Consider the following 11,010-nt stretch of genomic DNA (forward strand, 5'->3'; position numbering starts at 1 on the left):
TATAACTAAATACCACATACTGGGAAATCAAAGCGCTTCTTTTTAAAGATGGACACACCACCCAAGGGGCCACAATTTAGGGTCCCCCATAGCTACTCATCCCACTCTATCAGGCACCTGATCTTCTAGAGCAACAGATTCAGTGAGGGAAGGAGAAGGTGGAGGAAAGAGGAGACAGAATTAGAGCGTCAGGATCCCTGCAGAACAGGAGCTTGGCACAGAGTGATCCCTTCCTCACCCCTGGCCAAAGCAGGTGAGCGCTTGCAAAGCACTGGATCTTCGCAACAGCAGGTTAAAGAGCAGGGCTTTTAATGCTTGCCTTCTCCCTTTCTGATGTTGTTCTAAGAACACCTTTCCCGATTTGATCGCTGACTTGGAGGACGTCCAGCTCCTGCCCAGAAAGCACCAACGAAATGGGAAACTGTGCAGTTGGTAATACTTATCACAAGAAAAAAAAATCAAGCAAGTAAATTGCTGTGCCCTTGCAAATGTGCCTGGCTATATCCAAAAGAGCAAACTTTCTTAAAGATGCAGCTTGAGTGGCAAGAGCTCTGGGGCCGACCCGTGGTCCAGCAGTGTCCCTACTCCAAGGACCTTCGCAGGCTGTTTGGGTCCCTCCAAGTGCAAGGCGCTCCCAACGTCTTCCTCAGACCCTGAAACCTGCCGGTGTCAGGCAGAACCCTCCTTGGAAAAGTCCAGACTCTAGATGACACTCAATGTCGAGGCAATCAAGCAGCTCCTTTTAAATAGCCCAAGATCTACATTTAGACAGAAACACATTCCAGTTCCCGGTAAATGCATTTCTGCTCATCCTGTCACTTGTGACAGGAACGGAGGGAAACAGACTGCGGGAGAGGGAGACAGGAGAGGCAGAGGAAGGACGAGAGAGGGGGAGACCAGACGCGGGTGGAGACGTGAGGGAGGGGCGGAGACTGAAGACTGGGCCCGGAGGGGACGGGGGAGGGGATGAGAGAGCGAGAGGCGGAGGGGCCTGACGAATATCCGCGCCCCGGCGCAGCGCTCCGTGGTTCTAATTAAAGCGGCGCTCGGAACCCGGGGGACCCGCCTGACGTCGGCGGTCGCGGGAATAAGAAGCGCCCGAGGACAGCGGGACTCGGAGCAGCAGGGTCTGCGCTGTCCCCGTAGGAGCCGTGCGTCCTGTGTCCCTGCGCTGGACAAGTGGAGCTGGAGCTCCTGAAGTAGTGTCGGAACTGGGGGGACCGAGGAGCGCGGCAGGCGTGGAACCTACGGGGTGGGCTCGGGTGCCCGAGGGCAACGTGGGACCCACTGTGTCGGCGCAGGTGCCCGAGGGCAGTGCGGCACCCACAGCTGGCAGGTGCCCTTGCCTCTCCAGTCCAGGGTGGCCCTCCTGCTCCGCAGCTCCAGACCCGATCCCGGGCTGCACCTGTGGCCTCCGATCTTGGAGAAGTGTCCAAGCCCCCGCGCGCGGTTCCCGCGGTGAAAGAAAGTTGTGCGGCGGCGCGGTCTCCGCGTGCGGGAAACTTGGACTCCGGCTGGTGGGGCGGCGGGTCCCAAGACCCGCAACGCAGGCCACCGGGGCCATGCGCGTGTCAGGGCGCCCGCTGCTCCTTGTGCTGTTGCTGCTGAGCATGGTGGGGGACCGGGGACGCGCGCAGCCCCGGGGGCCTGCAGACCGGCAGACACTGCTGAGGTTGCTTGTTGAGCTGGTCCAGGAGCTGAAGAAATTCCACACTGGAGACAACAAGAGGCTGCAGCTCCTTGGCGAGACCGACTTTGCCCTGGGCCGCAGGGAGGCCACGGATTATGGGGCAGACCCAGAGGAGCAGAGAGTGGGTGAGTGTTACTCAGTGTAGACATGAGCTCAGCAGTGTAGACCATAATACGAAATAAAGTAAGGGAGGGTTCTGGCATCGTAGATTTGAAAGGCAGAAAGTGGTGAGTGTCTGGCAGTGTAGATCTATGAGGATAGAAAGAGTGTGGAAAAGGGAGCCCCAACCCTGTGAGTCTGAGGACCAGGTTAGACCACAAGGGACAGAAAGTTAGTGAGATTGAGCTGTGACCATATGGGTCAGTGGGGTGGGGGGTGGATGAGGATACAGGCAATGGAGACTACAAGAACCTGAAAGTGAGTATCTTAGCAGTATAGACCAGAGAGGGCAGAGTGGGTGACGGCTGAGTGCTTTGGTAGAGAGTGATTGAACAAGGTGGAGCAAGGGGACTTGAAGGGATGAGGTCCTGGCAACGCAGACCTGATAGACAGAGACTGAGAGAAAGAGAGTCTTGGCAAGATGGACCCGAGAAACCAAGGATGCCTGAGAGTCCAGCAGTGTAGACCGGAAGAAAAAAGAAAGAGGGAGGTCCTGTCATTGTGGGTCCTGGAAGAGTTCTAGCCACAATGTGAACTGAGGAGCAAAAAGTGGGTCTTGGCAGTGTGGACGAAAGGGCTACCTTCCATATCCGAAAGTCACGTTGTATTAGTATTTCCTTAAACAGAATTATTTTTTAGAAACACAGTTTTAAAGATGAATCAATTTAATTTTTTTTAACTGAGGGACTTTTTTGTGTGTGTTTTGTTTTGATTGTTTCTCAAGAAAAAGGAAACTGGCAGAAACAAGAGCATGTGTGAGAGTCTCTACAATAACAATCCCAATCCCCTGCTAAAATGTGCTGGTGCCCAGTTCAGGACACTCTGCTCTTTCCAGCCCATCATCTCCAGCAGAGGGAAAATGGCCAGAGCTTCCCTGGTGGAGCGCTTCCCAGAGTGGCCCATGGGAACTTCTCAGGGAAGCATGCAAGCTTTTAATGCTTTCATGACACAATTAGGTCAAATATGATGGGGTCACTTTTGTGTGAACTGACTCAAGGAAGGAGTACATGAAGAAAGGCCTTAGGGAGTAGTCTCCACCTCCCTCAAAAAGGACTCAGTGTCAGGGTCTCCCTTCAGCTATTAGGAAAGAGGAGAACAATATTTCTGGTAAAATAAAACGTGACATTACACAATCATAGAGAAGTTATTGGCCTCATGTGTGATAGAGACTTAGAAAATGGTTTCAGAGTCTGAAAACAAAGCAAAAAGAATAGCCAAACTCGGGGGGAAACAAACAAACAGGGAACCATCGCTGGGGACCAGGTGCCAAGGACAATGAATTGGTGTGTAAAAAAACCCTTTCCTTAGGGGCCCTTCTTTGCCTTATAAACCAAGGTGATGTACATTTCCAGATGTTCATACCAGCCTCACTATCAGATAATTGTAAAGAAATTTGACCATTAAAAAATTACCTATAATGTCTAGTGTTCAAAAACATAATTTTTGTTTTGTTTTAAAGGTTCAGGCTTGTTTCTAGAATTTTTAAATTCTGCGGAATTTGATTTCAAAGTTCTTTAAAGTTGCATACAAGTGATTCATCCATTGGAACCTACCCGAAATCATTTTTTTTTCCAATCCTATAATTTTAGGGCCTGTGACTCTTGTCATATCCAGGGAGAACAGACTGGTAATGTTGGAGCTTTATGAGTAGTTAATACTGCTTGACAAAAATCATGTCCTGATCTAAGCGTCCACATGGTAGGATGTGCAGCTAGCCAGTGTTCTCCTGTTTTATCCAGGGCACTGTAGTGTGGATGATGCCGTTCTCAAAAGCTTCCCCCCTGCTTACTTAGCATCACACTTAGTAGGTGCTTTGTTCGAGTAATACGATTTCTCACTCCTCGTAGAGATTGTTCCTCGAGATCTAAGGATGAAGGACAAGTTTCTGAAACATCTCACAGGTGTGTGTTCCCTTCACTCCTCTGCCCTCCCTGCTCCTTTTTTGCCCTGAGTCTTCGTGACTTTCTTCCTCTGTGTTCCAGGTCCTCTTTATTTCAGTCCGAAGTGCAGCAAGCACTTTCACAGACTTTACCACAACACGCGAGACTGCACCATCCCTGCATGTAAGTGAGCATCCAGCAGGCAAATGGCGCTCCACTGTTCCTTTGCAGGGCAGCAGCTCTGCCTTTTGACAGGTGCGGGGGCCTGCGTGTCCCTGCCTGACTGGATTGGGGCAGGGTGCCTAGACATTGGAGCAGATGGTTTCAACTCTGCAACAACCAGTACCATTGGAAAGTATTTACCCCGTGATAGCCCGTCCAAACCCTTCCTTTCACTCACATTCCCATTGTGTTATGAATTCTGGCTCAGAATCCATATTCTAGTTTATTGGCCACCACACAGGCTAGGTGAGAGATGCTCAGGTGTCTACCGGTGGTCAGAGTGTTGGGGTACAAAACAGTCTGGTTGGCCTGCAGTTTTCCCATCAAACATAGTTTGACCATCCCCACTGCTCTGACCAGTGCTGTTTTCTTTCCATTAGTAATAAAACCCTCATCACTCAAGAATTTGATTTGCTCTTCTAAAAGCTGCTCTTCTGGCTGTCCCCCTTCAGCTCAGAGACACAGGGCTCGTCCATTGGCCCATTCCTCATACGTCTGCCTTTTCCATTTCTTTTCATTTTCAACATGATTCATCTGTTTATCTGCTGCAGTATATTTCACTTCTCCAAAATGACTCCTTGCACTCTTCATAAAACCATTTTTTTAAAAAATGAGATGATTTTCACAGGGGGGAAGCCATCCAGACACACCAGGATCTGCCTGGCTGCTTTGAGAGAGGCTAAAGAGACTGAAGTAGCCTTCCCTGCTTGACACAGACATGGAGTAGGAATTTCTCTGTTTAGGCAGCAGAGCTTCTCTGAAAAAATGATGCCCGTCATTTACAGACTGCTTCTGTATGAGGGACATTGCTAGGTAGGTTCATGGCATCATATCCGTGGGTCTTGACCCAGCAAGGTGGTCTTACTAGCATGTTCCAGACATGGTCAGGCCTGTAGCCCAAGATGAGCAAACATGCTTCCTGTAGAAGCTGGTTTTTCATGTGAACATGCCATGTGGACCCCTTGCATCCTTATCTCCCCTGCTTTCTTGTGCAATGAAGCTATCTTCTGTTTGAGAATTACTACCTTGCTTCTTGGGGACTCAGAATCTTTTTATTGTTTAAGTGTGAATCTATTTTGTAATAAATGTATCATACAATACAATAACATGATTCTAGATTCTAAATTTGAGCATGACCTAGCATTCCAACCCATTCACTTAGAGATTAGGAGACAGAATTTAAATTGCTTGTGCTGGAGATATCAAAAGTCCAGGCTCAAGCCTCATGCTCCACCCTGCAAATTCTCTTCAGGCTTCTCCCATGTTGTCATGCTCCACATTGCTGCATCCTTGGGTGATAACATAGAATGACTCAGGTCACAGCTTAAGCTGTGTCCCCAGAAGTGGAATGTTGACACATTTGTGCTTTGAGACAATTAGTTACACCCATGTCTTTTTCCATAAAGAAAAGAATGATAGCTCTTCTAGGATGCTTTAGGATGTTCAGAAACTCGCAGAAGTCCTGGGGTGCTAGAGTTGATATGGACCATAGAGCCCAGCCTTCCTGGGCAGCCAGAACTTGGTGGAGGGAAGAACCAAAGCTCTCTTATTCCTGATAAGCAGAATGTGCTCTGCTTTCCATGTCCATCACTGGTGGAGGAGCATTGCTGGGGACTTGGACTGAGTGAGATGGGAACACTGGAGTCTCTGAGCAGATTACAAATGGAAGCATGTACAGTTTGTTCGCTCACTCCTGAGCTCAAAATCCACTCCACCCTGGTACAGAATCTATTCAGGAAAACTACATTTCAAAAACTGTGGAGGAGCAATAAAGCACAAGTCTAGGTGACCAATCATGAGCAGGTTAGGCTGTTTTCCCTCTCTGAGCCTAACACACATGTAGAAGCTGACTTGTGGGGACCGTGTGAATATTTGTCACTCATTTGGTTCTCCATCGAGGATGAAAGCCTCCCCTTTGGAGGAGTTTTGCTAATTCTGAGAAATAAACTTTAGCGGACCATAAATTACTGAAGCTTTTCACAGAATTTTGTCCTGAGGAGACTCTGCTAGAGCTGTGGGAACTGAACTCCCTCTATGGTTTTGACGGCGCAGAAGAATGAACTGTGGGGTCACAGGGAGCAACTGTGAACACCAGGCTTTGCTTGAAATATTACTTTTCTTTTCCAGCCTACGCTTGAAAACCTGCTTTTAATTTTTTTTATTCATCTTTTTCTTCATCATTGATAATTGAGTCTAGAGCCTCCCCCAGGCACTTATCAGTGAGCTATACCCACCTCCATCTCTTATTTTTTTACTTTTTTGGGACATTGTTCTTGTTAAGTTGCTCAAGGTGGCCTCAAATTCATTCCATAGCCCAGGCTAGTATTGAACTTCTTATCCTCCTGCCTCTGTTTCTCGCATAGCCTCCTAACTGGATCCAGTCTGCCTTGCTCCTTTTGACCCTCTTTCTTTTTAATATCATGGCAAAAGTCTGTAAGCCTCATCTCAGGTGGAGACTTTGTCTGCATGCAGTCTGCAAGAGAGTTCACACAAAGGCATGTTAAGAGCCTATCTCACTAGAAGCAACAGTAGGGGCATTTCCGTGACTCTGTCAGCCACACTTCCGAGGATGCTGTGTCTGTCGTCTCTGTAGCCCTTATCTGATTTCTGCTTGTAATGCCAATTTCCCCCTGAAGTAAGTAAGCAACTTAGAGCTCACAATTTCAAGTAACAAACTCTATTGCTTCTAGGGACTTCAGAATATTTTTTTAAAAATGGTGGTTAGAACACTTTATATACTTGCAAAAAGTCAGCCTATGCTTAATTTTAATATTGTGCAGGAAACTGACAGGAGTCCATGGTTTGTTTTCACTGCAGACTATAAAAGATGTGCCAGGCTGCTTACACGGCTGGCTGTCAGTCCCATGTGCATGGAGAGATAAGGTAAGCTCCCAGACAGACAATCGAGGTGACCACACAAGTGTCAGAATCCCACGTCAGTCATAAAACACACACACACACACACACACACACACACACACACACACACTTAGATTCAAGCATTCTTTCACTACAGTAGCCTGGCTCTGAGCAAGAGACAACCAATTTATCTCAAAACATTGGCCATGAGTAGAAGGCTCCCCCTGCTGGCTATCTACAGTGGACATTGTTACTGGCTCTTACATAGCCCATAGCTGACTGATTACTACAGTTTAAATCAGGACACATGTTTCAACCCATTGCTGTTGACTTCTAGATTGTACTAATTCACTGACATTTATGAACACAAACTCCCCTTCAGAATTTATTTAACAAGCAACATAAGAATGTGGCAGGCTAGGACTGTGGTTCCCTGCTGCCCGGCATTACACTGCATGTTAGCCCATAGAAACACCACATTCAAACACTGAAGCGTGTGGGTGGGGCATAGCTCTCAGAGGAAGAGCACTTGCAAGCATATGACCCCGAGTTCAAATCCCTATAGCCATGTCAAGTGCCAGACGTGGCAACAGACACCTGTAATCCCAGTGGCCAGACAGGAGGGTCACCTTAGCACCAGTCTGAGAGGCCCCTACTTAAAGGACTAAGGTAGAGTGTTACATGACAGGACACTCAAAATCCTTCCCTGACTTCTGTGTGCATACATGAGCATGCGCATCTGCATACACATATGTATATAACACACACAAACACACAAAATGTGTCAAATGTGCATTTTTTTTGCACCTTGGTAAAGTAATGCAAATTTTAAGTTAGACTATACTATTTGTTACTAACTACAGTCACATAAATGTTATGTACCTGGTGAAGGCTTGGAGTCTTATCATTATAGCAAAAAACTAATATAGCTAACATAAATGTTTCCATGAGTGCTCACCCCTAATGCCCAGTGGAAGCAATGTAAATGCAGTATGAGGTTGTAACTGTACGCTGGCCTCTGGATGCTCTCATCTCTGTTGCTAACAATGTATAGGGGGAAATGGCTCTACTTCCCAACACAGATTCTACAGTACTCATTCTTCCAAGACTGACATAACTTTAACCAGTTCTGTATTTCTGTGTCATGAGTGTGTCAGGTATTATTATGTGGGGATTCACACCACAAATAAGACCTACTTCCTGAATGCAAATGGCTGTTTCCAGAAACCATGCCTGCTGTTCAGAAAATACAAATAACAAGTGGATGCTGCGTTTATTTTAGTAGGTGTTCTAGTTTGTCTCCTAAGAATGAATGAGAACAGCTGTCTTTTCTATACAGACATGCTCAGTACAACAGCAGCATCATGCAGAGGTAAACCTTGGACCTGGCTGGGTCAGTAGGGCCAGGACACAGCAGCCCCACAGTGTTGGCACAAATCCTCACAATCTGGGTTGATATATCAGGACCAAGAACCACTAAAAATAAGAGGCTCTCTACTAATAGTGAAGAGAAACAGTGGGGTTTGCACAGGCACGCTGACTCTTCCTGGACAAAACAAGTGTGTTTATGCCACTCAAAGCTCAGAAGTACATGCCTTCTTTCCAACATTTTCAATTTGTTTAACCACTACATTTACAGCACACAGATATATACATACATATACATTCATACATACATACATACATGACACACATGTATAGTGGTGCTGGGGAGATGAAAATGTCAGCTCCATTATGTCCTTTGGCAAGTATTTCCATTTACTCAGGAGCATGCAGAGAATGTCCACCTATCCACTGAGAACTTCCTTGCCTTTGGTACCACCTAGCATCCTGAGGGCTGACTGCTCCTGCACAGGATTCAGTTTCCCCAAAAAGCTAATCCGCCATCAGTCCACTGCATTCATGCGCCAGCTCTACCTGATCTGTCTACCAGGTATCCGCAGCACATCCGTGATTGCCCCGATACAGATTACAGAAAACAGCCAGGAAAGGGTGAGGCATGCCGAAGACATGGCACGGAGCAGCCGCAGTAATCACACACTGCCCTCCGCTACATGGGTTGTGTTATCCAACAGGAACTTGACAGGAAACTGCAACACAGTACAGGGTAGGAAAATTCACAAACATTTGCACCAAAGGCTGCCTTCTTCAACAGTCACTTGTCCAAAATGAGTAAGGTTCAGTTTGTCCAAAATGCGGGGAGCAGTTCAGAACACTACTATCTCTACCAACAAGTTTAAAAGTTTTATTTTTTAAAGATTAAACTCTTTGAAATCAGAAGGGTTTAAATTGATAGCAAACCTGTATCTAGTGGTCACCAGTATAAACGGGCCGGAACAAGCATCATATCTCACAACAGAGAAAACTGTGAGCACACTGGTTCACAGTAGCCTTCTGATCAGTCCAGTTCCCGTCTTCTTTCTTCAAGACGACTGGTCTAGATTCCTGTCCCTGCCCTTGCCAAAAGACTTAGGGGTAGGTTTTACAAGTCCTAGAAGACAAGCAATGCTCAAATTCAAGAGGTTTCCTTGGGAAACTCAGTAACTGCCCTCAGAGCAGAGAAAGCATATTCTAAGTCACACATACACCTATTGTTGAATCTACAGGTCAGTTAAATGAAAAGCCTGAATTCTGCGATACTTTTTAAAGTATAGACTTGAGTACGAAGCACCTAAGTACCTAGTTTAACCTGAATATGGCCCAGTAACCTTGATGTTACCTTTCCTTTAGAACTCAAACAGGTATTTTAACAAGGGGTGCTAGAAAGGGCTTTGATGAGATAATGGCTTTACTTTGTGAACAAATGGGTGTCAGGCAAGCAAACTCCTTCCTGGAAGTGACACACATTGCAAATCTGTTGGCTGAATATCCAAGAAACTCTATCATACACGTTAAGACCAAGAACTGCAGTTAACCTGAGCAAGTATTTCTTCACCCATGTGCATGGTGGCTTTCACCCTTAGGTAGCGAACACAAGGCAACTAAAGAATTACGTTGTTTCCCAGGTGGGAGTCGGGGAAGGACCTAGACTCTGAACAGAGAAACGCAGACTCCTTTATGAATGGGTTCTATTGCTGGACTCACTGGTCCTCTGGGGTTGGCAGTGAGGAGTGAATGGCTGTGTGAAATCACATGTCATTGTTTTCAGCTGCAGAGGAGCAACCCCGGGAACCTTGAAAAGTGCCTTGGAAACCAACAGAGAACAGAACATCTTCATGCCCATTTCCTGTGGACAGAGATTTATTTTTGCATTCTTCCATAATTCCTTTGCATTTTCTATGTCACTGACAGTTTACAAATACACATTCAGCAAATCAGTGTATCTGTCAGTGAGATTTGCCACTCTTAGACTGTAAGAACAGAGAACACTCCACATTTGATGTTTCATGCTATAAAAGGAGGTATTTCCATTTAAAGATTAGGTGGAACCTCAAGTATTTCTTTAGAAACATAGGCAGAACATTAAACTGTATTTTCATAGAGTATACAGTATGATTTGACATTTTGTATTACTTCTACAATTAAACTCCCAAACTAGAGTTTGGAACTGCATGAAAAATTTTAATGAAAACCAAAAAAACCTCACTTGTTTTGAAGAGCGGCATATCAGTCTGTGGATATGCCCAGGCCAGTCCCATCTGTCCTCTGTAAAAGTACATTCCAGGTATTGTACAATGTGTAAATACTGTGAATAAGTACAAAGAAATAAATCCAGTGTTTGGTATAATGAACAGTCTTCAGAGTGACTCTTCTGTAACAGTGTTATTGTTCAGTATGTATACACACATACATATGTATGTATCAGAGTGACTCTTCTGTAACAATATTATTGTTCAGTATGTATACACACATACATATGTATGTATGCAGAGGTGCCACTAGTACTAAATGACAGACTCCTGATTACTTGGTCTCACTTAGTCATCAATAAATACTCCAAGTAATTCATATTCATGACCTCCTACATGATTGTAAGAGAATGTCAAACTAAGAACCCTAACAACAGTTCCAAATTTTAATGGCTATATTTTAAATAAAATTAATTTGACTTAATTTAGAAAGATAAGTTTCTCTGTTCAAGAGCTCTTATAAACACACGGTGCTGTGTGGGACCAAATAGCCACAAAAATACCACATTCCAAGGATCCGCATCTGAGATAGACATGTAAAAAATCAAGAAAACAACAGGATTTTATAACA

At 45.6% G+C, this 11,010-nt stretch overlaps 1 protein-coding gene across 1 annotated transcript; it reads left to right on the top strand.

Moving 5' to 3' along the window:
• Positions 1-1,098: 1,098 nt before the first annotated feature.
• Alkal2 (ALK and LTK ligand 2) lies at positions 1,099-10,443 on the top strand. Its single transcript, XM_041630327.1, has 5 exons — positions 1,099-1,815; positions 3,697-3,750; positions 3,832-3,912; positions 6,769-6,834; positions 9,959-10,443. Exons 1-4 carry the CDS (start codon positions 1,563-1,565, stop codon positions 6,831-6,833), a joined length of 453 nt encoding a protein of 150 aa, XP_041486261.1. The 5' UTR covers positions 1,099-1,562; the 3' UTR covers position 6,834; positions 9,959-10,443.
• The last annotated feature ends 567 nt before the right edge of the window (positions 10,444-11,010 follow it).

The sequence above is a fragment of the Microtus oregoni genome, unplaced genomic scaffold (assembly GCF_018167655.1).
Source record: "Microtus oregoni isolate MIOR12 unplaced genomic scaffold, Mior012 000034F_ref0000314, whole genome shotgun sequence".
NCBI lineage: Eukaryota > Metazoa > Chordata > Mammalia > Rodentia > Cricetidae > Microtus > Microtus oregoni.

What these genes read in the sequence shown, in the direction of transcription:
- Alkal2 (XM_041630327.1), top strand. Translation starts at nt 1,563, where the DNA reads ATGCGCGTGTCAGGGCGCCCGCTGCTCCTTGTGCTGTTGCTGCTGAGC. An exon ending in CCCAGAGGAGCAGAGAGTGG is followed by an intron (nt 1,816 to 3,696) that starts GTGAGTGTTACT and finishes CACTCCTCGTAG; the next exon opens with AGATTGTTCCTCGAGATCTA. An exon ending in AGACTGCACCATCCCTGCAT is followed by an intron (nt 3,913 to 6,768) that starts GTAAGTGAGCAT and finishes TTTTCACTGCAG; the next exon opens with ACTATAAAAGATGTGCCAGG.